Source organism: Akebia trifoliata, chromosome 4, assembly GCF_017979445.1.
Source record: "Akebia trifoliata isolate Shusen 1 chromosome 4, ASM1797944v1, whole genome shotgun sequence".
NCBI lineage: Eukaryota > Viridiplantae > Streptophyta > Magnoliopsida > Ranunculales > Lardizabalaceae > Akebia > Akebia trifoliata.
Window position 1 is genome coordinate 20196690 of NC_141378.1, and position 27041 is coordinate 20223730.

Sequence of the window (27041 nt, forward strand, 5' to 3'; positions counted from 1 at the left end):
AAAGGAGGACGCGATATAACAAAGGAAGGCGAGGTGAGTGCGATGTACAAAGGAGGACGCGATGTACAAAGGAGGGCGACGTGAGGGAGAGGTGCGATGTTCTAGACGCGATATAACAAAGGAGGACGAGGTGAGTGCGATGTTCTAAGGAGGACGCGATATAACAAAGGAGGACGAGGTGAGGGAGAGGTGCGATGTTCTAGACGCGATATAACAAAGGAGGACGAGGTGAGTGCGATATTCTAAGGAGGACGCAATTTAACAAAGGAGGACGAGGTGAGTGCGATGTTCCAAGGAGGACGCGATATAACAAAGGAGGACGAGGTGAGGGAGAGATGCGATGTTCTAAGGAGGACGCGATATAATAAAGGAGGACGAGGTGCGATATAACAAAGGAGGACGAGGTGAGGTAGAGGTGTTCAAAGGAAAGGAGGACGCGATATAACAAAGGAGGACGAGGTGAGGGAGAGGTGCGATGGTTCAAAGGAGGAGGACGCGATATAATAACGATGGCTTGAAATAAGTCTTCAAAAAGGGCACCAATTGTAATGCTGGGGTGACAGGCCATACACTGTGATTCTCACAGTTCTGACGTGGCACAGTATTCACATCACCCATTTAATGAGTCAGCTGCCACGTCATTTAAATATTTTAATTCTCCTCATTAGCTCTCCCTCTCTCTTTCTGAACTTGTTCATTTTCTGGAGAGAAAAAACGCCACCTTTCTTTCTCCAGCGTTACACTCCGGAGTCCAGTCCACCGACCTCCAACTAACCTTCAAATGTCGGTGTCTCCACATTCTGCTGCCATTCCTTGCACACGAAAGTGGGTGGCACCACCGTTCCAGCTCTCATGTCCCTCATCTTACATTAACTAAATCCCCAAAATGCCCCTGATCCTCTCCTTATTAACTTAACTGCCTTTCATCCCCCTCCCCCTTCTCGCTTGCTAACAAGCGTTCCAAAGAAACCAAGAGACCAAACCAAAAATGAGGCAGAGCGAGTTTTACTAAAATGACTTTCGTGTGCATAGGCAGCATAGCGACCTATGCGACCGTGATCTTGAACGATCCAGGTCGAGTTCCAGAGACTTTCGTGCCAGATATCGAAGACGCAGAGACGCCTATCCATGAAATTAAGAGGAAGGTCAGTTGATCTTTGCGTGATTTCTTTTACTTTTCTGTTATTTTTTTTACTTTCAAGTGTTTGATCTTTTGGGGTTTTTGTTATTGCTTATGTGATGGTACTTCTTAATTTGATGTGAGAACTTTTAGGGTTTCGATTTGGGTATTTTGTTTCATGGATTCGTTGGTAGATCTTAAACAACATGAAAATTTGAAATGGCACTCTGGAATCTGGATGCAGGATAATCAAGATTTAATTTTTATGGAATCAGACATTTAAGCTAATATTTCAGCTTAATTAACTTAGAAAACACATAAAAATGAAAATTTTAGTTAAATAATTTATGTAATTTCCACATATCTAATATCACAGTAAGGTTTGCTACAAGATTGGATTGTCAAAAATGGACAACTCAGCAATTTCAGAGTGTGAAATTCTCGCCTTTCTTCCATTAATTCTGGTATTGTATTTGCTGGTGTTTAGTTTCTTCCCACTCAATTTTTGTTTGTAGGATTACTAAGTTTCTCTTGGGAGATGACATGAAAGTTTTGAGCTCTAATGGAAACCTAGGATTTCTTAAAGTTTGGGAAATTTAAGTTCTATGTGCATGTTTGGACCTTTTGAATTTAATCTCACTTTATAAGAAATGTATTTCAAAGGTTCTCAAGAGGAAACATACAGTAGAAGTATGTATGGTCAGAACCTCTAGTGCCTCTACTAGGTTAAACAAGCCCTAACTAACATCCATTTCATCTTTAAATTTTACTAATATATATATATATATATATATATATTAGTTAATGATATTCTCTAAATACATGTCTGGAAAGTTATGATTTTCTATATATTTGAAGGGAAAATCCTACTCTCCTCTTTACTATCTCTTTTCTTTGGCGATGCTAAGTAAGTCTTCTGTTAATAGAAGTGTTTTATGTGTAGATCTTGCAAAATATGAACTTTGAAGCCCCTCTCTTTTGTTAAACCTGATGGGTGGGGCAGAGCACTTCATTAAAGAGAGAGGCTTAAGCCTCCATGTGTAGGGCTTTTGCCTCATGAACCCCACATTTTACTAAATATTAAAAATAAAATAAATAAATAATAGGATAAATTTAGTAAAGAGGAAGTTTAATAAAAAAATATTGTTTCACTTTATATAAAAGGGAAGGAGATGTTTTTTGTTGATGTTATTTAATCTAGAATAGCTATTATTGTTTAATCAAGTGTTAAGAGCAAAACAGAAACCACAAAATGAAATTGAACTATTTAAGCTTGTAAGCCACCTCAACCTACCACCAAAAGTTATGCATGTTAATTACATCCAGATGACACGAAACTTGAAAAGGCGTGGAAGGCTTCAAGATATGCCTTTTTAAAGTTTTGGTAGATGTGTTTTATAAGCTTTTACTCTCTTTTTTTCCCCTCTAAAAGGTGTAGGCTTTCTGGGGAAGGCCAACCCTTAGGAGAGGCTCCAGATGTAGGCCTCTAATGTCTTTTAAAATAATGTATGCAACAGACTTTTCTCCAGAAAATATAGGCTAAACAAGTACATAATATATTTCAAGAATTTATCACGTCCTGTTGTTATACTTGGTGGAAAAATTTTGTTTACATTTAAACTCTATGAATGGTAATACCATGGACCTGGGATTAAACCCCGCCTTCACCATCTTACCTATCAAAAAAAAAAAACTTTGTACATTTACATCATAAATCACAACTTTCAAGGGTGATATATTGCAATATGCTTGCCTAGTTTCTTTGACCTTCTATATGATTTCTTTCTAAATAGAAGTAAAAGTTCCCCACCATCTATTCCAAAGTGTAAAGATGGCATTGTTTCTTCACGATTCTTTTCGCCAAAAAAGTAGCCCCAGTTGATCATATCAACAGAAGGAAAAACTAATGTAGATTGACATTTGGTCGTGTTTCGGTATTAAATTTGGGAGTACTTTTAGAAGCTTGAATTTCTCCAATCCAAAACCTTATTTTATATTGTCTTGATTTTCTTGCAGGCAGGGGCGGAGCCAGGATTTTGTTTTCGTGGGGGCAAATTACAAATAGAAAAAATTTCTGATTTTCTATTGGGGCAAAGCAGTAGAATGTTAAAAGTTTTTGTGGGGGCAAATTACAAATAAAAAAATTTTCAAAACTTCTGTGGGGGCAAAGCAGTAGAATGTTAAAAAAAATTTCAAATTATTAATACCTCCCTATTAATTTTAGAAATTCTTGTGGGGGCAATTGCCCCCACTGCCCCCACTGTAAATCCGCCCCTGCTTGCAGGGTGGGGATTTGAGGTTTTGCCAAAAGTGTTCCCACTATAGGCCTCCTCGTGTGTATCATTGCCGTATTTGCAAAAGATGTGTTTTAAGAATGGTATGCATGAGCTATATTATTTATTACCTAGTCATGGCATACTGGTTATCTAAATAGTTTTCTGTTTGGTGTTAAAACTGCCATTTCTTGAATACAGGACCACCACTGCATCTGGATCAACAACTGTGTGGGCCATGCAAACTATAAAGTTTTCCTTGTCTTTGTGATTTATGCCGTCATCACATGCCTTCACTCCCTGGTACGCTTTAATGTCTTTTTAGTCCTATGGGGTTTTATAGCCATTGGGTTGCAAAGGGGAGATCATGGGTTCAATCCCAGCTTACTTCCCCTAATGATTATTATTGATGCATAAAAAGAAAAGTATACGATTTTGTTTCAGGTCTTGCTAGTGGGTGCTGCTGCTCATGATGCTCAAGAGGATGAAAAGTGGAGTGGGGTCTCATTTAGATTTTATGTAAGTTAAAGTGGCAATTTTATAATTTGAAGTCGTATAACAGCCTACCAGTTTGACTCTGGCTGTGTTTATTGTGCATCTGCTTGCTGGCTGTGTTTATTCAATATCCTGATTAGTGTGTTGATGGCCATCGTGAACGGTCATTTAGAAGTTTACAACAACAACGGTTGAGCATGAAAAGTGAGAAACTAATAGATTTGTTGAGAAAAGTATGTGAAAACGATAAATGTGCTGATTGTGGAGCTCTTGAGCCAGATTGAGCATCTTTAAATCGTGGCATTCTTGTATGCATTGAATGTTCAGGTGTTCATCGTAATCTTGGTGTACACATTTCAAAGGCAAACCGAGTTTCACCATTTTTTTAGTTGAACGTTACAATATAGAAATGGGTCATTTTATTCAATTTTACATACTTGTCAAATAAGAATCAACCATGGTTGTTTCTGTCCCATATTATGGCTTACACCTAATTTCAAGAAATGGTTTAGGCCCAAATGTGATATCTACTACTATATATGAAATTATGTTGGCATTAAAAAAAATATGGCAGAATAAGATCCATAATCCTAGTTTATTGAAAAATTATGATTGGGGGATTAGATAGCTCAATTCCTTGGATTTTTTTGTTTCTTTATTTGAAGAGATACCGAGTGGAAACAGAGTTCAAAAATTCATATCTAATGGTAGTTAGGATTGTTGAATTAATTGATCTAAGAAATGGGTTATATTTAGTTGTTGAGATAATTATGATGGTATTTTTTTTATTAAAAAAAATTGGTAGAATAGTATCCATAGTTGTAATTGCTTGAATAATTAATTATTATAGTGGGATTAGATTGTTCAATACCTTGCATTCTTTTGTTTCTCTATTTGGAAATTTTTTAAGTGAAAATAGAGTTCAACAAAACATTTGTAATGGTAGTCAAGGATTATTAAATGAGAATCTTTGATCTAAGAAATGGGTTATATTTGCTTGTTGAGATAATTGTGTTGCTGTTTTAAAAAATATATAATGGTAGAAGAAGATCCATAGTTCTAATTTCTTGATTAGATTACTCAATTCCTTATTCTTTTATTTCTCTATTTGGGTAATTTTGTCTTGTTTTTATTGTTGTTGTATGTAAATGCATGAATTATCTTATTTTGGCCAAAAGAGGTTTCAAAACTAATGAATTTGTTAATTAATTGATGCAGATGATGATCCAAGAGATGTGAAGGCTCGACTGAAGGTGTGGGCACAAGCAGTAGCTCTAGTCTCTGCCTCTCATCTTGTCAGCTAACCCATCTTCACAAGCAATGGCCTTCTTAATGTTAATTAACTAATCTTCCTTTGTAAAATATCATTAGCATTACCCTATTTGTCGATTCTCCAAATGGCCTAATTAGAGATGGGTTACCACCCATATATTCACCTCTTTTGTCTTCTTGTAGGTTTTGATAGCTTTAAGTGGTTGTAAAAAAGTATTTGATTTTATTATATGCATATGGATTGATCTTCAATTTATACTTGCTTTCAATTCCTTTGATTTCAAGTCCATTTTTTTGTTCCAATTGTTGAATTTATAGTTTGAGTATTTGGTACAAAAGTTAATGTGTATCTCCCATTACAATGTCTCTATTCGCATGTGTATATTCAAGCATCTATGATGTATATGTGCTCGAACCACAGATATCCTACCTAAATTTTTTTATGAAAATGCGTGCATCAGACAAAAATTTAGAGGGGAAAATTCTAGACGGATATTACAAGATTTTGTAGGTTACCATTAAGGAAATCAAAATGACAGTTTTTTTCATTGATAATCTACGTTCAATTTCTATTTCCTCCAATCTCTCCATCCACTTTTCAATCTATATTAACACATAGTCCATAAATTTAGCGATGGATAGTACACACACACACAAAAGAACCTATAAGCAAGATAGATCAAATTATATTTACAATTTAGTGTTATACGTACAATTGGGACAATAAAACTTGTAACTGACAAATCTAAAAACAAATTATGATTGCATCATCTCACAATAAAATCTATTAGATTGCATCATCTCACTGTTGGATGATAATAGGCATATATATCATTCCAATAATCCATATATAGCGATCAAGCCTTGATCGGAAATGCCATTCATGCAAGAGAGGAAACTTCGGTTTTGAAAGATCAGGGTCATTGGAATCCTGATCTAAAGGAATGCATGGATAAGAAGCAATAGATATTGTTTATAAAAAAATACAATTGAGAGGAAAAAAACATAATCTTAAAGAACATAAATTTCACATTGTAATGTCAATCTTATATAGCAAAAATCATGTCTTAATCATAAAAGTTACATTTTGAATAGTTTAGAGAGAAATTAAGATAACTTTTTAATTCAGTGTTCTCTAATACAAATGAAAAGTAACTATCTTTCTAGACATTAAGACCATTACCTAATCACTCCAAAACATACAAAAAAGATATCTATTATATCAAACCCAATATTCACAAAGAATCCAAATTTGTATAACTGGATATTCCAATTGAAAACACATGTTCCTTTTCTCTAATCTCATAAAACAATGCTCTCAAGGCTTCCAATAACCACATGTCATTAGAAGCTTAAGGAATATATTCTCATCTTGAGTCGGTACTTCAACATCGTGTGGCCCTCGTCCTGCACAAATATAAACTACATAATTAACTCGCCATATAAAAGTAACGTTTAGAAGAACATATCCAAGTGAACTAATTTATTTAAAATAATTAAAAACAACACCAAAGTTTTGAAACAAATGTCATATACTGTCTACTTATGAGTGAGAATTACCTGTAATACAAAAAATAGATCCAGACTTCAAAACAAATTGAGACTTGCTAACTAGAAGTCTCCAAAATTTGGTAAATTAGCAAAATGTACAACTTCCCCAACTAACAGAATTCAACTACCCGTGAAATTCTGGAAATTACTAGTCATGAAATGAACAAATTGTTAGGGAAGTTGCACATTTTACTAATTTACAAAATTCAGATGTGCAAATCAACGAATTAATTAACATAGGTTTCAACCATTATCATCATACCAACCAACCTGGCATAATTTAATAACACATTGGTCCATGTAATGTCCTACTGGTACCAGGCACTTATATATGCTTCTCAATCATTTATTTCAGGAGATTGGTATATCTTAATTCCGAAAGGATTTTTCAAAAGAGAAGGGCTTCAAAGTTCATATTTTGAAAGATCTACACATAAAACACTTCTATTAACAGAAGACTTACTTAGCATCGCCAAAGAAAAGAGATAGTAAAGAGGAGAGTAGGATTTTCCTTTCAGATATATAGAAAGCCATAACTGTCCAGACATGTATTTTAGAGAATATTAAACTAATATATATATATTGGTAAAATTTAAAGATGAAATAGATTTTAGCTAGGGCTTGTTTAACCTAGTAGAGGCACTAGAGGTTCTGACCATACATACTTCTACTGTATGTTTCCTCTTGAGAACCTTTGAAATACATTTCTTATAAAGTGGGATTAAATTCAAAAGGTCCAAACATGCACATAGAACTTAAATTTCCCAAATTTTAAGAAATCCTAGGTTTTCATTAGAGCTCAAAACTTTCATGTCATCTCCCAGGAGAAACTTAGTAATCCTACAAACAAAAATCGAGGAGCAGGAAGAAACTAAACACCAGCAAATACAATACCAGAATTAATGGAAGAAAAGCGAGAATTTCACACTCTGAAATTGCTGATATTTTATATGTTTTCTAAGTTAATTAAGCTGAAATATTAGCTTAAATGTCTGATTCCATAAAAATTAAATCTTGATCATACTGCATCCAGATTCCAGAGTGCCATTTCAAATTTTCATGTTGTTTAAGATCTACCACCGAATCCAAGAAACAAAATACCCAAATCGAAACCCTAAAAGTTTCTCACATCAAATTAAGAAGAAACATCACATAAGCAATAACAAAAACCCCAAAAGATCAAACACTTGAAAGTAAAAAAAATCACAGAAAAGTAAAAGAAATCACGCAAAGATCAACTGACCTTCCTCTTAATTTCATGGATCGGCGTCTTCGATATCTGGCACGAAAGTCTCTGGAACTCGACCTGGATCCTTCAAGATCGCGGTGGCATAGGTCGCTATGCACACGAAAGCCATTGTAGTAAAACTCGCTCTGCCTCATTTTTGGTTTGGTCTCTTGGTTTCTTTGGAACGCTTGTTAGCAAGCGAGAAGGAGAGGATGAAAGGCAGTTAAGTTAATAAGGAGAGGATCAGGGGCATTTTGGGGATTTAGTTAGTGTAAGATGAGGGACATGAGAGCTGGAGTATAACGCTGGAGAAAGGTCGCGTTTTTTATCTCCAGAAAATGAACCGAGTACAGAGAGAGAGAGAGAGAGAGCTTATGAGGAGAATTAAATATTTAAATGACGTGGAAGCTGACTCATTAAATGGGTGACGTGGATACTATGCCACGTCATAACTGTGAGAATCACAGTGTATGGTGTGCGTCACCGCAGCATTACTCTTTCTTTTCTAAAATCCACCAATCGGATCGGCTCAGTGAAAACGTTAGTTTTTTGTTTTAAGAATTTAAACACTTAAATTTGAGAGCTTCTATTGGCACACCAACTTTTACTTATAACAACCCAATTAATGAATAAAATACACCATTTAAATATTACAAAGTTTGAATGAAGTTTTTACCACTCAAAATTACAAAGATTATATAACACAATCAAACAACTTCTGCAAATTGTTTGCAATTAGGATCAGGCTCATATAAAATCCTAAATCCAAAGCATAATTTTAAATTAAAATAATTAAAAAAAAAAAAAAAAGAGGGAGAGAAAAGGGGCTTTTATTGACACTCCAACTTTTAATTATTCCCGACCATTGACCTATGCATTTTAGAAAATTTTCCCAAGACATGAGCAACTTATGTCCAATTTGGGATGTTGGTACACTATTTTATTCTAATCCCAAAACATGTATTTTGAGTGAAATTCGTCACTTTTATAATCAATGAATTCGCTAATGTATAACGAATTCGTAGATATTAAAAGTGACCAACTGACAAGTATGTTTGTTATAAAAATGACGAATGCAAATTTTGGAAATTAAAATGAACATTGTAATGAACTCAGAAAATTTTCATTTTCAAAGCAAGAAATGGAGATTCACCATATATTTTATTTAAATTGGGGTGAAATAAGTAAAAGTTGGGGCTCTCTTAACTTTTAATATTTTAAAGAAATATTTTATTTTTAATATACAGTAAGGTGGAGGATTGAAACACTCTTCCAACACCTTAATGCATGCCACATAAGTCATTAATCAGGGAAATTCGAAATGGATAAATTTTAGGCATTAATTCCTTAGATTGGGAAGGGGATCCTTTGTAGTACACAGTTCCTATAGCAACCTTTTAGCACATTTTAAACAGTTGGAAGAGTGCCACCACATCAGTGATAAATTTAGATCTTACACCTAAAATATAGGAGAATTTTGTTCATTTTTAAAGACATGGATCTTCATAAAAAAAAACTTATTTTTGATTGTTTTTTTATTTTTTATAATCATATTTAAGTCATGAACACAAGAGTTTGAAATGTTACTTTTTTTTTTTTTTTTTTTTCACTACCTCCCTAATCCTATCGGTAAAGTGTGCTGTAGGGTTGCTACAGGAACATGTGCTACAGAGGATCCACTTTCCTTTGATTGTGGATTACGTGACATACATTGAAGTGTGGGACACAACGTGAAAACTGGGAAATTTGACAGAAAAAATTGACGAGCCAAGGTCCATGAATTTTAAAAATTGAATTTTGACGGTTTAGGACGCGCCAAATTCTTGAAATTCCCAAATTTGAGCGGCTTAGAGCTGTCGAATTTCTCACATTCTTCATTAATTTGACAGTTTTCGACCTGTCAAAAATAAAAAATTTGACAGTGAAAAAATTCTACGCAATTCGATCTCTTGATCCATCGAATTTTATGAAATTTGACGGCCCAAGGCCATCTAATTTGGGCTTTTTTTCACATTGTAGGAGGAGGGTTTTAATCCTCCGCCTTGGGTGCCTAAGATCCCGGTTCATCTTTTAAAATTAAAAAAATCACTTTTCGTGCCAAGTTATCTGTAAGTAAAGTTTCATGACTGCATGCTCATTATTCTAAATTTTCACTATTGAATTTTAATTTTAATTTTATTTTGCAAGGTTGTGTCTTTTATCCATCTACATAACTTTCGGTCAAGTCAAAAGAAATGTTTTTTTATTTATTTATTTTTTAAATCAGATATATGCAATGAATTTTAAATGGTTGAAGTTTTATTTGTCAAATAATTATAATTACCTAATTATATCAATGATAAATGCTTGTATTTATTTGACTTATTTTTTTTTATTATTTCAGTGTTTTTTTTTAGATTTTTATATTTTGATAAAATATTATTTTTATTTTTGGGTCAGATCGGTTTGATCCAACGGTCAGACCGTTTTGTACCTATCCGAATCCGGTTTTTAAAACATACGCTGGTTGCACTACGGTTTTTCAAGTCAAGGGATGAAGGCACCGGTGTCTATGAAGCATATGATCATTGGAGTTTAAAACACATCGGCTCCTAACTGAGCCGTTATTTTAGTCACACGCAGCCCAATGTGTTTGTTCTCAAGTAAATATGTGTCACTTTGACACCATAGGTTGCTATAGCCTTTATGAATGGGACACTAAAACTCTAACCATGGATGGGTCCGAATCCAACCTAGTTTATAATTTAATGGAAGTATATATAATATACATCATATATAAATAAAATAAAATTTTTATGGTGCAATGTACATGTACATTCAAAAAATTTACATTAGCCACTAGATTCTTTCAAAATTACAAATGATCTTTTTTATTTTTTTTATAAAATATAAAAAGAATTCCTAAGAACTACTAATGGGTCCTACATTTAAATTTGGCATGTTTGTTAAAATTGCTTTTTATGGTATGGACTTAGATTTTCACACACCCATAAAATTGCTTTTATTAAAATTCCTTATCCAAGTGATAGATATCAAGTTGTGGAACCATACATCCATAAATTGAGTTAATTCACAATGAAACCATCAAAACCCACTAAATGAGTTTCATAAATCATTAAACAGTTGATCTTTGGTCTTATAATTATTAAAATTGCCCAAACCCATTAAGAAGGTCCAATAACTACTTAAATTGAGAAAAAACAATTTCGACCTTTAAATCAATTTATTAAAATATTTTAAGTTGGAGATATAATTGGAAAGTCACCTTTACTTGATTCTATAAATACCAAAACCTCGACATTTGAAAGAAACGTAGATCATTTTCTCCCACAGAAGAGAAGCAAGTCACGTTCTCCTAAGGAGGAGAAGCAGATAATTTTCGTAAATTTATCAAAAGTTGATCACTTTTTCGTAAATTTAGCAAAAGTTGATCACTTTTTATCAACAATCATTATATGAGGGGCGATATTATCTCACTTTTAATTATGTATTTTAATTTGAAAAATCTCTAGGGATACAATGTCCCATTATATTCGTTCATTTGACACTTTATTGTTATGCATGGTCATAAAATAAAATTTTATTTGACATTTAGAAGTGCTTTCAATCATTGTCTCACTCTAGTGGATACAATTTAGGAAAATGCTAATCACGTATGAGACAGCATCAAACATTAAGAAGAACACATGTTTTCTATAGATTAATTAGTATAAACTCATTTCAAACCAGCTCACTTTCATGGAGACTTATTTTGTGTCGCTCAGATCCTATTTTCTATTAGTATTATGGGGCCTCAATATTGGTTCAAACAATAAAGTCAACAATAGAGACATATATATCCCCATTTGAGCATAGAACGAGAGCAGAGCATCTAATGTATGACTCAGATGAGATGAAAAACACATGCTTTCTATAGATTGTGTAAATTTTCTATATTAATTTATTCAAACCATCTCCCTAATGGAAACTTATTTTGCGTAGTTCAGAGCCCTTTTACTATTACAATTATGAAACGACATTGGTTCAATACAACAACTTCAATATTAGAGACTTAGACCAACCTGAGTAGAAGGAGAGCTATTGCAAAGCCATAGCCTAGTGCAGCCATTGCGATAGCAAGTCCGATTGTGGATTTGAGGATCATACCATTTCCCAAAAAGTTGCGATCCATGATGAAGATCACCGTCACAACTACAATTGCACTAGCAAAAGATGTGCACAATGACACGAGGCAAACTGTGTAGACAAACTTCATTGTTCGATTGCTTGTATTATCGATGCTAAGTTGAAACAAACCAAATGTCCCAGCTGTAGAGAACGAAATAATCCCAAAAGCAACCTTAAGCACCTTCTTTGAAAATTGAACTACAATCTCTTGAGCTTCACTTAACGCAACCTGGAGTAGATCAAATACATTAGACTCCATTACTCGCATCAACCATAATTTAAAATTATTAAAATGGGCCAATGTCTTAGCTCCATTGGGATGCTCCTTTACAATCATGTTTCTTTTGATGAAAATATCCCTCAAAACACACCTATTTTATCTTAGTGAAGGGGAAAAAAAAGAGTAAGGTGCATGTTTCGGTAAATTTTCCTTTAATATATATATATATATATATAGGGGGCGTTCAATGGCAAACATTTTAGCAAACTTTTTGGCAAAACATTTTTCAAAACATGAGTTAGAAGTTTTGAAATGGGCTGATTTTTTATGAGGATGATCTCTACGGTGAGGAGATCATCATCACCAAAAATCAGCCCATTCCAAAACTTCTAACCCCATCAAAAACAGTTTACAAAAAATGGACGGTCCACGATTTTTCAACTTGTAAACATGGGTTAGAAGTTTTGGAATGGGCTGATTTTTGGTGAGGATGATCTCCTCACTGTAGAGATCATCTTTACTAAAAATCAGCCCATTCCAAAACTTCTAACTCATGTTTTGAAAAATGTTTTGCCAAAAAGTTTGCCATTGAACGTGACCCATATATATATATATATAGGTCCCTTTCAGCAACAAACATTTTGGCAAACATTTTGACAAAACATTTTTCAAAACATGGGTTAGAGGTTTTGGAATGGGCTGATTTTTGGTGAGGATGATCTCTACGGTGAGGAGATCATCCTCATCAAAAATCAACCCATTCCAAAAATTCTATCCCCATGTTTACAAGTTGAAAAATCGTGGACCGTCCATTTTTTGTAAACCATTTTTGATGGGTTAGAAGTTTTGGAATGGGCTGATTTTTGGTGATGATGATCTCCTCACCGTAGATATCATCCTCACAAAAAATCAGCCTATTTCAAAACCTCTAACCTATATTTTGAAAAATGTTTTGCCAAAATGTTTGTTGTTGAACATTTCCCATATATATATGTATATATATGGGTCCCGTTCAGCACCCTAAGCTTTACCCTACACTTTAACAAACGTGTTTTGTCCTACATGGGTTAGAAGTTTTGGAATAGGCTGATTTTTTGTGAAGATGATCTCTATGGTGAGGACATCATCATCACCAAAAATCAGCCCATTCCAAATCTTCTAATCCTATAAAAAATGATTTACAAAAAATGGACGGTCCACGATTTTTCAACTTATAAACATGGGGCTAAATTTTTTGAAATGGACTGATTTTTGGTGAGGATGATCTACTAATCATAGAGATTATCCTCATCAAAAATCGGCCCATTCCAAAACTTCTAACCGATGTAGGACAAAACATCTTTGTTAAAGTGTAGGGTAAAGCTTAGGGTGTTGAACATTTCCCTATATATATATGTATATGGGTAGCGTTCAATGACCAACATTTTGGCAAACACATTTTTCAAAACATGGGTTAGAGGTCTTGGAATGGGCTGATTTTTGGTGAGGATGATCTCTACGGTGAGGAGATCATCATCACCAAAAATCAGCCTATTCCAAAGCTTCTAACCCTATCAAAAATGGTTTACAAAAAATGGACGATTCATGATTTTTCAACTTGTAAACTGGGGCTAGAAGTTTTGGAATGAGTTGATTTTTGGTGAGGATGATCTCCTCACCGTAGAGATCATCTTCACCAAAAATCAGCTCATTCCAAGACCTCTAACCCATGTTTTGAAAAAGTGTTTGCCAAAATATTTGCCAAACTGTTGACCATTGAACGAGACCCTATATATATATAGGGTAGCGTTAAATGGCAAACACATTTTTCAAAACATGGGTTAGAGGTTTTGGAATGGGCTGATTTTTAGTAAGGATGATCTCTACGGTGAGGAGATCATCATCACTAAAAATCAGCCCATTCCAAAACTTTAACCTCATCAAAAATGGTTTACAAAAAATGGACGGTCCACAATTTTTCAACTTGTAAACTGAAGCTAGAAGTTTTGGAATGGACTGATTTTTGGTAAGGATGATCTCCTCACCGTAAAGATCATCCCCACAAAAAATCAGCCCATTTCAAAACCTCTAACCCATGTTTTGAAAAATGTTTTGCCAAAATGTTTGCCATTGAACGGGACCCATATATATATAGGGTCCTGTTCAGCACCAAACATTTTGGCTAACATTTTAGCCAACCATTTTTATCCTACATGGGTTAGAAGTTTTGAAATGGGCTGATTTTTGGTAAGGATGATCTCACCAAAAATCAGCCCATTCCAAAACTTCTAACCCCATCTAAAATGGTTTACAAAAAATGGATGATGATCTCCTCACCGTAGAGATCATCCTCACAAAAATCAATCAATTCCAAAACTTCTAACCCCATGTTTGGTGCTGAACATTTCTCACACACACACATATATATATTGGTCAGGTTCAAGGGACATATGAGAAAATATATGTAAAAACAATGTAACATTAATAAAATTTTAAAATATGGGTTAGAAATTTCGGATTGAGCTGATTTTTTGTGAGGATGATCTCTATGATAAGAAGATCATCCAAAAAAAAAAAAAATAGTCAAATCTAAAACTTCTAACCCCATTAAAAGTGATTTTAAAATGTGGACCGTCGATTTTTTGTCAATTTTTGTCATTAATTTGTAAATCACTTTTGATGGATTTAGAAGTTTCTGATTGAGTTGATTTTTGGTGAGGATGATCTCTCATCATTGTGACCATCCTTGCAAAAAATCAGCTCAATCCAAAATCTCTAACCCATATTTTGAAGAACCATTGTTTTTTCATATGTTTTTACATATGGCCCTTGAACCGCCCCCTATATATATGAGAGCGGTTCGGCAACCCTAAAGTTTGCCAAACAGTTTTTTGTAAATCACTTTTGGTGGGGTTAGAAGTAGGCTGATTTTTTGTGAGGATGATCTCTACGGTGAAAAGATCATCCTCACCAAAAATCAGCTCATTTTGAAACTTCTCACCCTAGTTTACAAGTTGAAAAATCGTGGATCATCTAATTTTTGTAAATCACTTTTGATGGGGTTAGAAGTTTTGGAGTAGACTGATTTTTGGTGAGGATGATCTCCTTATCATAGAGATCATCCTCACAAAAAATCAATCAATTCCAAAACTTCTAACCCCATGTTTGGTGCTGAACATTTCTCACACACACACATATATATATTGGTCAGGTTCAAGGGACATATGAGAAAATATATGTAAAAACAATGTAACATTAATAAAATTTTAAAATATGGGTTAGAAATTTCGGATTGAGCTGATTTTTTGTGAGGATGATCTCTATGATAAGAAGATCATCCAAAAAAAAAAAAAAAAATAGTCAAATCTAAAACTTCTAACCCCATTAAAAGTGATTTTAAAATGTGGACCGTCGATTTTTTGTCAATTTTTGTCATTAATTTGTAAATCACTTTTGATGGATTTAGAAGTTTCTGATTGAGTTGATTTTTGGTGAGGATGATCTTCTCATCATTGTGACCATCCTTGCAAAAAATCAGCTCAATCCAAAATCTCTAACCCATATTTTGAAGAACCATTGTTTTTTCATATGTTTTTACATATGGCCCTTGAACCGCCCCCTATATATATGAGAGCGGTTCGGCAACCCTAAAGTTTGCCAAACAGTTTTTTGTAAATCACTTTTGGTGGGGTTAGAAGTAGGCTGATTTTTTGTGAGGATGATCTCTACGGTGAAAAGATCATCCTCACCAAAAATCAGCTCATTTTGAAACTTCTCACCCTAGTTTACAAGTTGAAAAATCGTGGATCATCTAATTTTTGTAAATCACTTTTGATGGGGTTAGAAGTTTTGGAGTAGACTGATTTTTGGTGAGGATGATCTCCTTATCATAGAGATCATCCTCACAAAAAATCAGCTCATTCCAAAGCTTCTAACCCATGTTTTGAAAAATGTTTGGCAAACTTTAGGGCTGTTGATATATATGGGAGCATTTTAGCAGCCCTAAAGTTTGCCAAACATTTTTCATAACAAGGGTTAGAAGTTTTGGAATGAGATGATTTTTTGTAAATCAAAAGTGATTTACAAAAAATGTTTAGCATAATGTTTGGCAAACTTTAAGGCTAGCGAACCGCTTCATATATATATATATATATATGAAACATGGTGGTGGAGGATACTAATGCCCCCGTTGAAATCTAAGACCTTAGTATTCACTTCTTATTAATGTAAAGATTGCATTGCATACAACATTTGAGGATCTCCATCGAACTTATATACCACTTAGATAATATTTCATTATCTTCATAAAAAGTGTATACCACTAAGATATAAACAAACTAGGATCCAATTTGAAAAATTATTTGCTCATAGAAATTCACGATCCACCAATCACATGAATTCACGTGTGTTGAGTGGCATCTCTAATTTAAAAAACTATCCTTTGTTAGTTACAAGGCAAATTTATCAAACCATACACCAAAAATTGAATAATTTCCAAAATGGAACAATTTTGAATTTTTTTTAAAAACGGTAAGTTACCATTTTTCGAAATATTTTATTTTATCAAAACAGTACAAACAATAACTTCCCATAGACAAAGAACATTTAAAAAAAAAAAAAAAATTCAATGTCAACAGGATTCTTTTGACTTGAGATCAAAATTTATTTTTGTACAGTTTCAAAAGATTCCATTGACATTACACTTTAAAAAAAAAAAAAAAAGATATTTTCGATATTAAAATTTTGAAAATTATTGTTTATACCGTTTGGTAAAATAAAATTTTCAAGAACTATTACTTACCATTTTAAAAATAAGATGTATAATGCTCCATTGTAATAAATAATTCTAAAAAGTATTCTATTTTAATAAATTTCTCTACTTATAGAACTACCCTTGCATGCTTGACTTGGTATACTCTGAGGAGTCTGATTGCACTGTGAACAAAAAAATCCGTGAGCAAAAAATCACTCGATCCAATACGATGTCTCGTACTTCTATAAGAATGGTGTTTTATGTGACATGCTTTAATAGGAGTTTAAATCATCTCGGACTCCTAATTAAGTTGGTCAAGCAGTCTAATGTGTTTCTTCTCCCACCAAAACATGCCACATAGACACGGGAGCAGTTTAATTTTCGTAAGGATCTATTTCGTCGGAATCCATAGGTATAAAATTTCAAAACATGCCACGTAGACATGGGAGCAGTTTAATTTTCGTAAGGATCTATTTCTTCGGAATCCACAGGTATAAAATTTCAGTGTGAAAAACTGTGGAGCCTCCCACACGTGTTTCGTTTCATCATCACAATCAAGGCTTTTTCAAAAGTCAAAGTTGACAGTTTTTAATGGAAAAAAAAACTTTGAAGAGGACCGGCCGCATCAAAATTTTGAAGAAACCTCTCTTCTGAATTACACGTGGCATTTAAAATAGAGTATCTCAGATTTTGGCGGAAATGACCCCTACTCCTTGCCAAGGGAATAGAATGAGGTCCGCCCAAAAGAAAAAAGAATCGAAAAACATTTCCCATCCTTTTTAAAAAGTAATTTTAGCTGAAAACCTTTCCATTGAATTACACGTGTCATTTTTGAAGGCGTAAACGTGGAAATTGGTTACTATGCAATTTTTTTTTTTACAAATATTAACAAAAGGTTGGGCAAATATTTTTTTATTTTTTTTATCTTGTTAAATATGTTGAAAGTGCAAGCAATACCTTTATGCTAATTGGCCATAGACATTTCTACTTGTTCGCATTAATCAAATGAATTATACATAACAAAATATGTTTTGAGATAGGTTCCATGGGACTTACTGATCGAGCAGGAGTGGGGGGCCCCGACACTTGAACTTCCCTAGATGGTAAAAAAGAGAGGAAATTAATTTTTTAGGTACTAAGAAGTATGAGAGAATTTGATCTAAAAAATAATAGTCATGATAATATGACACCCCTCTCTGACACATGCCCCCATCATGGAATCATAGATCATTTGCCTCGAGATACACAAAAAAGATTAATGATTATGCATATCCCGAGACAAAAGATCTATTCTACAGTTCTGCGATAGGGATGTGTCAGAAGAAGGGGGCGGGAGGCACATCAGACGTTCATTACATAGAAAAGAAATACAGAATTAGATTATGAGATAACTTACTCGTGGATCTTGATTATGCTGTTGGTCACCTCGAACTCGAAGTAGATTCACCAAGGAACCATACCACATCATAAACCATTGTGTTACTATTGCAAGTGCATTTGCTAGATTATGAAGGGGATTCATCCTGTCGCCTATAATCAGCTAAAAAATACCTGTAATTAGCTAAAAAATATCTTAATATCCCAGTGAAAAGTGAACTGTGAACTGTGAACAGTGAACGGTGAACAGTGAAAACCGCGTGGTGAACAGTGAAAACCGCGTAGTGAACAGTGAAGTAAATCACAAATAATGAAAAAAAAAAAAAAAAAGGCAACAAGAAGAAAACTACAAGCCAACATACTAGGCTTGAACCAATCCGCTCTAAGTTTAGATTGGCAAAAATAAAATAGTATAGTGAGAATCTCTATGTTGGTCTTAGAATAATTTCTCTACTCACATGAGAACTAAACATAACTCAATCCGTAGTGGTGAGCATGAACTCTTTATCTCCTTCTGTAAAGATCTCATATTCACACACACACAGACACACAGAGTAACCCACCCATATTTCTTCAAATGTGAACGTTAATTAACCAATAACTATCGCTTAAGAATTATAGACAAACCCAATGAGTTAATTTAACCAGAAATAAACTTAGTGAAGAAGAGAATAGAGATTATGTATTGCTCTTTAAAATGATTAATATAATATAGTCGGAATTAAAAGAGAAATCAATCCTTTGTAATTACCTTAATCTCAACGCCGAGAACAAACTTTCCAACAACGCTAAAGAGCTTCCAACCTTCAGTTTCCCTTTCCCTTTCCCACTCTTTGCTTCGCAATATATAGGGAAGAAAAATACTAAACAAATGAGGACATGGTGTCATGAAACCTGGACCGGATCGGACCGACCGGTTGGAGCTGGTTCTATCAGACCCACAAGTCTTTAGAAGGGGAACCGATTGTAAAAAAAATTAATTTCTAAAAATATCCGCCAATCGGATCGGTTCAGTGAAAATGTTAAATTTTTAAGAATTTAAACACTTAAATTGAGAGTTTCTATTGGCACCCAATTTTTACTTAGAACACCCCCAATTAAAGAATAAACACACCATTTAAATATTACAAAAGTTTGGATGAAGTTTTTACCTCAAAATTACAAAGCATTATGACACAATCAAACAACGTCAGCAGTTGTTTGCAATTAGGATTAGGCTCGTATAAAATCCTAAATCCAATACGAGAAATGTTTAAAAAAAAAAAAAAAAAGAGGGAGTGAGAAGGAGGTTTTTATTGACACTCCAACTTTTAATTATTCCCGACCATTGACCTATGCATTTTAGGAAATTTTCCCAAGATGTAAGCAACTTGTGTCCAAATTGTGAATTTGGTACACTATTCATTATAATCCCAAAACATGAATTTCGAGTGAATTCCTCACTTTTATAATCAATGAATTTACTAGTATATAACAAATTCGTAAATATTAAAAGTGACAAACTCACAAGTTTATATATTATAAAAATGACGAATGCAAGTTTTGGGAATTAAATGAACAGTGTAGTGAATTCAAAAGATTTCATTTTCAATGCAAGAAATGGAGATTCACCCTATATTTATTTAAATTGGGGTGAAATAAGTATAAGTTGTGGCTCTCTTAAATTTAATGATTTAAAGGAATATATTTTTTTAATATACATCAAGATGGAGGATTGAAACCCTCCTCCAACACCTTAACACATGCCACATAAGTCTTTAATCAAGGAAATTCGACACGGAGAAATTTTAAGCATTAATTCCTTAGATTGGGAAGGGGATTCTTTGTAGCACACAGTTCTTGTAGCACATTTTAAATGGTTGGAAGAGAGCCACATCAGTGATAAAATTAGATCTCACACCCAAAATCTAAGAGAATTCAGTAGCCGTTCATTTTTAAAGACATGGATCTGCATTAAAAAAAAAAAAACTTATTTTTGATTGTCTTTTTTTTTTTTTTTTTTTTTTTTTTTAAATCTGATTTAAGTCATGAACACATGAGTTTGAAATGTTACTTTAAAAAAAAAAAAAAAAAAAAAACCCCTCTCAATTGTTTAAAGTGTGCTACAGGGTTGTTACAGGAACATGTGCTACAGAGGATCCACTTCCCTTTGATTGTAGATTACGTGGCATGCATTGAGGTGTGAGAGGAGGCTTTTAATCCTCCACCCTAGGTGCATAAGATCCCAATTCATTTTTAAAAAATAAAAAAAGATCACTTTTCGTGCCAAGTTATTTGTAAGTAAAGTTTCATGACTGTATGCCTATTATTCTAAATTTTCACTATTGAATTTTAATTTAATTTTATTTTGGAAGGTTGTGTCTTTTATCCATCTTCATAACTTTCGATCAAGTCAAAAGAAATGTTTTATGTATTTATTTTTTAAATCAGATATATGCAATGAATTTTAAATGGTTGAAGTTTTATCTGTCAAATACTTATAATTACCTAGTTTATATCAATGATAAATGCTTGTATTTATTTGACCTTTTTTTTTAATTATTTCAGTTTCTTTTTTTTTTTTTTTTTTATAGATTTTTATATTTTGATAAATATTATTTTTATATTTGGGTCAGATCGGTTTGATCCAACGGTCAGACCGTTTTGTACCTATCCGAATCCGGTTTTTAATATACGCCGGTTGCACTTCGGTTTTTGAAGTCAAGGTATGAAGGCGCCGGTGTCTATTTAGCATATGATTGCTGGAGTTTAAAACACATCGGCTCCTAACTGAGCCGTTATTTTAGTCTCACGCAGCCCAATGTGTTTGTTCTCCAATAAATATGTGTCACTTTGACACCATCGGTTGCTATAGCCTTTATGAATGGGACACTAAAACTCTAACCATGGATGGGTCCGAACCCAACCTAATTTATAATTTAATGGAAGTATATATATGTGGGAAATGTTCAGCAACAAACATTTTGGCAAAACATTTTTCAAAACATGGGTTAGAGGTTTTGAAATAGGCTGATTTTTGGTGAGGATGATTTCTACGGTGAGCAGATCATCATCACCAAAAATTAGTCGATTCCAAAACTTCTAACCCCATCAAAAATTATTTGCAAAAATAGACGGTCTACGATTTTTCAACTTGTAAGCTGGGGCTAGAAGTTTTGGAATGGGCTGATTTTTGGTGAGGATGATCTCCTCACCGTAGAGATCATCCTCACCAAAAATCAGCCCATTCCAAAACCTCTAACCCATGTTTTGAAAAATGTTTTGCCAAAATGTTTGTTGTTGAACGAGACCCTATATATATATATATATATATTATATTATTATATTATATATATATATATATATAGGGGCGGTTTAGCAGCCTTAAAGTTTGTCAAACATTTTTCAAAACATGGGTTAGAAGTTTTGGAATGAGCTGATTTTTTGTGAGTATGATCTCTATGATGAGGAGATCATCCTCACCAAAAATCAGCTTATTCCAAAGCTTCTAACCCCATCAAAAGTGATTTACAAAAATGAATAGTCTACGATTCTTCAACTTGTAAATTAGGGTTAGAAGTTTCAAAATAAGCTGATTTTTAGTGAGGATGATCTCTTCACCGTAGAGATCATCCTCACAAAAAATCAGCATATTCCAAAACTTCTAACCCCATCAAAGGTGATTTACAAAAAAATGTCTGGCATAATATTGTGGAAACTTTAAGGTTGCCGAACCGCTCCCATATATATATATAATATATATATATATATATATATATTATATGGGAGCGGTTCGGCGGCCCTAAAGTCTAACACTTTGTTGCCAAGTTTTTTTGGGTGTTAGATCGAGTGGCATCCGACGGTTCGGATGGAAAACACGGTTTTAAAATTAAAAACCACGTTTTTACTAATTGCCCCCTCTAAAGTGGCATCCGACGGTTCGGATGGAAAACACGGTTTTAAAATTAAAAACCACGTTTTTACAAATTGCCCCCTCTAAAATTATTTTATTCTATTTTAAGTCCCTAAGCCTTCTCTCATTCTCTTCTTTGAAGGTCCCTCCCTCACAAAACCCAACTGAAACATCTCTCTCTGGCTCGAAAACCCATCTCTCTCTCAAGTTACACTTTGACGCCATCTCTCTCTCTCTCTCTCTTTCTCTCGCTCACTCGCTCTCTCTCTCTCAAAAGTTTCAGTTCGAACGACCCGAAGCCATCGCCGACGAATGTGACTCGATCTCTCTAGTTTCAGTTCGAACTTACTTGAGATCTCATTGTCTTCGGAGCTCTCTCAACCCTCTCTCGCCGTCGCCATCGCCGTCAATCTCTTTTTATTCGATCGAACGGGTATTTATTTAACTCTTTATTTTTAGGAAAATCGATTGGGTATTTATTTTTTTTTATTGTAGTTCTTGAATTTGAAAGATAATGTGGATGGGTTTTTTTTTACTTAGACGATATTAAAGAAATCAGGTTTTTTTTTTTTTTGGGTTGTAATTGTTACCCTTGTAAATTTTGTAGTTTTTACCATATGAAGAAGAGGGTTCTTCTTGCTTTTTTCCTGTTTTTTTTTTTTTGATCTTAAGAACAAGATATGATTTTTAAGAAGGTTAAATATGATGGGTTTTGAAGATGATGTTTTATCCCAAAAAAAAAAAAATTATGAAGTCTGATTTCGACTAATCTGAACTGAAACCCTACCAAATAATGGTCGAACCCGAACTTGTTTACCATTGTTCACCAAGAAATTTTTTAAAAGTAGGAAATTTTTTAAAATACATGTGCACTTCTAATGCTAATTTTTCATAATTTACAAGTGCCTATATCGAGATCATTTCTCACGACAGCAATGAAGAATCTAGTGTACAGATTTGTTCAAAAAGCTCTTATTATAGTGCTGTTAGATTCAACTTTGCTCTCATAAAACTTACACAGGTCCTTTAACTTTTCTTTGCTAATTATAGTTCTCACCTGGTACTGTAAACACCATGTTTCCATGTATTACTGTTCTAAAAAATTCACATATGTATTCTTGTGTACATACAAGGTGGTGCTTGCTTGGCTCCATTTTGGTCAGTCACTAATTTTTTCCCACCAAACAATGTTCTCCCAAACAATGCAGGTGCGGGGGGGCTAGTGTAACCCTCCTCAGCACCATTTTGATCTCTCTCAACCTGTCTTCCAATACATGGCTCAATACAGAGTTGGGAGTTGTACCTGTTGCGTACAGAAGGTATGTTATGTGCTATTGTGTTGTCCATCAGTCCATGTCTTATAACACCAATTTTTTTTACTTGTAACACCAATCCTTTCTTCCCAAATCATATCAAATAGCAATCCCCTAACTTAATAAATGAATTGCTGCGAAATTAAAACTTTAGTTACATTCAATCAGGTTAAAACCCATCCTGATTTTATGCAATCAGTACCTGCATCAACCCTTCTCTTTTGAAGTTTCTGCAATGTGTGGAGCTTATAAATTTTGAACATGGTGGTCACTTGCTTATAACTTAATCTGCATATTCAGTGTTCAAGCTTATAACTTTTGAATGATTTGTGCAGATGAGTTTATACGAGAACTTGGTAGCAACTCGGGTACCAGCAAAACATAAATGGTTGAAACTTCGATGTTTCCAAGTGGGGATGCTGATGGCTAATGCCAGACCCTAATCATAATTGTAAACAACAATTGGAATTGATTGTACGAGTGTGTTTGTTATAATGCTTTGTAATGTTGAGATTATAATATGAGCCAAACCTTTGTAATGCTTGAAGAGTGTAATAATCTTTAATTGGGGTGTGATAAAAAAAAAATTTAAGAAATTGGGGTATAAAAGTTGGGTTGCTAATAGAAGCTCTAATTAAAATAGTCCCCAGCTTTAATCTGCTATTATTGATTTTTTTAGTTTTGAAATTTTAATAAGAAAGTTATTGCAGCGGGAATGTCAATAGAATTACCAAGTGGGGATGCTGATGGCTAATGCCAGACCCGTTATTACTCTTCTTTTTGTATTCTGTTTGACAATGACCTTCACACATTGAGGGGTATATTACCCTTTATTCAAAGTAAACTATCTAAAAGATTGGCGCCATTGCTTTGCTTGGGTAGATCTATAATCGTCTCAAAGATTTGTTACAGCAATCATCATTGGTCTAAATTTATCAGTTTTATTCTTCATTTTTTTTTTTTTTTTTTTGAACTAAGCTGACCAAAAGGTAAGAATAACAGAGCTAAGATGACACAACAGAGTCATCTGTCCTTGAAGTTGTGAACTTTGTGTCACCAACTCTTAAAGCTATGAACTTATTAGATGAAAATGAATCTAGCTCTAAGCAACAAAAAAATTCAACAATGGATCTTTATTTGGAGTCTATGATTCTCTTTAAGATAGCAACTTTGGAAACCTCATCAACTGTTGGTGTAATACTGTGACTTTTTTATGAATACATTTTGAAAAGGGTATATTCCCAAATAATTACCGAAGTTTTTCTGTATTTCCAACATGTGGTCTTGAGCTCATGTCCTCCACTCTCCCAAGCCCATCTCTTCGACCTTTCATAATCTCTGTCCGCAAACATCATCTGATGCAACCTTCTCTCTGATGGGTGCCTCCCGGAGGTGAAACCATCATTTTTGGTGTCCTCCAATCATTGTTGCCTTTGAGGACATTAATTGCACCAGCAAGTGATGCCATTCCCTCGGTCCCAACATGCCAAGACCTTTGATAGAAAACAATAAAGAGCCTGTCGTGATTGCACGTGTTGCTGCACTAGCAGCCTGAGACACTCATGTTGGAAGCTCAACGTCTTTCTTCTTCAAGCTATTTGGTACCAAGCTTCAATGGAATATGCTGGAAGAGACAATCTAATATTCTTGAATTGGCAAAGTCTTGTATACATTGAATCAGTCTCTGCCTTGTTGGTGATGATGACAACAACAAAGCCCAGGTAATGAAGACATGGACCTAAAGATTAGAAAAAAAAAGAATATCACAATCAACAAACTCCCAACATGGGGAAAAAAATGGTTAGATGGTCCTCAAGATTTGTGTGGCATTCACAAGTGTTTTGGTTTATGAAAATTGGTCTTAGTATAAGAACTCAAATCATTGGTGGTGGTGTGTACAGGCCTCTGTAGGATTTGCTGATAAAAAATTATTGGTTCCTTGGAAAAAAAAAATAGAAGAGGAAATTGCTTCTGATATTTACAATTGTATGGACTCTGTAGGATTTGCTTATGAAATATTATTTGGTTCCTTGGAAAAAAGAAAGAAAAGGCAATTGCTTCTGATAGTGAAGGCCATAGCTAAATTGCATGTTTGAGGGTTGAACCCTTCTCTACCACTCCAATCTTTTGTGATAGTGAAGGATTTTTTACCAAATTGAAAGTAAAACTCTTAATCTTAAACTTACAAGTTTCGAAGCATGCTTCTTGGTTGACATTCAGAATTGTTAACCAAATCGTAACTATCTAAATTCGACACCTATGGGACCATATATGAGTTGACCCATACATGTTGGTACCTATGTACCAACATGTGATAGCTTCATTTTGTGGACATGAAATCCTAACCCAACTGGCCATTTATTGCAACATAAACATATTGGGAACTATTTCTACATTTTTTCCGTAGACATTCATTTATAATTTTATCATCCCAACATAAACATACACCATTTCATAAATTCAGAGTACAATTCAAGAAGAAAAAAACTATAACAACAGTTCCATTTTGTTTTCCTAACATACACCATTTCATATACGAATCAATGTCAATTATAATATGGGTAATTCAACTAAAACTCAGTACCAGAACCTCTTGAGCAATGTCCACGCGACAGCAATGGCGAGAACTGTTGTTTGGGTGCCAAAATCCGATGGAGAACCATTGGGTTCTCTTGAGAGAGAGAGAGAGAGAGAGAGAGAGAGAGAGAGGGATTTTAGAGGGCGAGAGAGTTTCAATTCTGAGATGGAGTGAGAGTTTCAGTTGGCATCGAAGCTCCCTTTTGGAGAGAGAGTTCAAAGAAGAAGAGGGTTTTTACAATCGGTTCTGTGTAAGAAGAGGGAGAGAGAGATAGTGCGAAGATGGAGTGAGAGTTACAGTTGGCGTCGAAGTTCCGGTGAGAGAGTTCGAAGAAGAAGAGGGTTTTGCTGAATCGGTTCTTATGTAAGAACTGGGAGAGAGTGCGAAGAGAGAGGTTCGTGTATGAAGAAGAGGAGGGATTTAATAAAGAATTAATTGATTGATTAGGGGGCAACTTGTAAAAACGTGGTTTTTAACTTTAAAACCGTGATTTCTATCCGAACCGTCCGATGCCACTCGATCAACGCCCAAAAAAAAACTTGGCAACAAAGTTGTTAGACTTTAGGGCCGCCGAACCGCTCCCATATATATATATTATATATAATAAAATATAAATTTTATGGTGCAATGTATATGTACATTCAAAAATTTTACATTAGCCCTTAAATTCATTCAAAATTATAAATAATCCTTTTTATTTTTTATAAATATGAAAAAAATTCCTAAGAGCTACTAATGGGTCCTACATTTAAATTGGGTCTGTTTATTAATTATTTTTATAGCATGGACTTAGATTTCACACGCCCATAAAATTACTTTTGTT

At 34.1% G+C, this 27041-nt stretch overlaps 1 protein-coding gene and 1 long non-coding RNA gene across 3 annotated transcripts; one reads left to right on the plus strand and one right to left on the minus strand.

Moving 5' to 3' along the window:
- Positions 1-494: 494 nt before the first annotated feature.
- Positions 495-5552, plus strand: LOC147404388 (putative protein S-acyltransferase 16). Of its 2 annotated transcripts, XM_086440322.1 has the most exons (5): positions 495-1145; positions 3405-3497; positions 3595-3696; positions 3838-3912; positions 5107-5552. In XM_086440322.1, the coding sequence occupies exons 1-5, from the start codon at positions 1014-1016 to the stop codon at positions 5125-5127; spliced, it is 423 nt and encodes a 140-aa protein (XP_086296448.1). In that variant the 5' UTR covers positions 495-1013; the 3' UTR covers positions 5128-5552. The 2 variants fall into 2 exon arrangements, with proteins under 2 accessions (XP_086296448.1, XP_086296447.1); XM_086440321.1 differs by lacking the exon at positions 3405-3497 and having other exon boundaries at positions 600-1145; positions 5107-5541.
- Positions 5553-6346: 794 nt separating this feature from the next.
- Positions 6347-8453, minus strand: LOC147404389 (uncharacterized). Its single transcript, XR_015177215.1, has 2 exons — positions 7955-8453; positions 6347-6567 (listed from the first exon to the last, which is right to left on the minus strand). It is a non-coding gene; the product is annotated as an uncharacterized LOC147404389 (long non-coding RNA).
- Positions 8454-27041: the final 18588 nt, after the last annotated feature.

Coding starts and splice junctions, on each gene's coding strand:
- LOC147404388 (XM_086440322.1), top strand. CDS start 1,014: ATGACTTTCGTGTGCATAGGCAGCATAGCGACCTATGCGACCGTGATC. Junction 3,498..3,594: donor AAAGATGTGTTTTAAGAATG/GTATGCATGAGC, acceptor TCTTGAATACAG/GACCACCACTGCATCTGGAT. Junction 3,913..5,106: donor GGGTCTCATTTAGATTTTAT/GTAAGTTAAAGT, acceptor TAATTGATGCAG/ATGATGATCCAAGAGATGTG.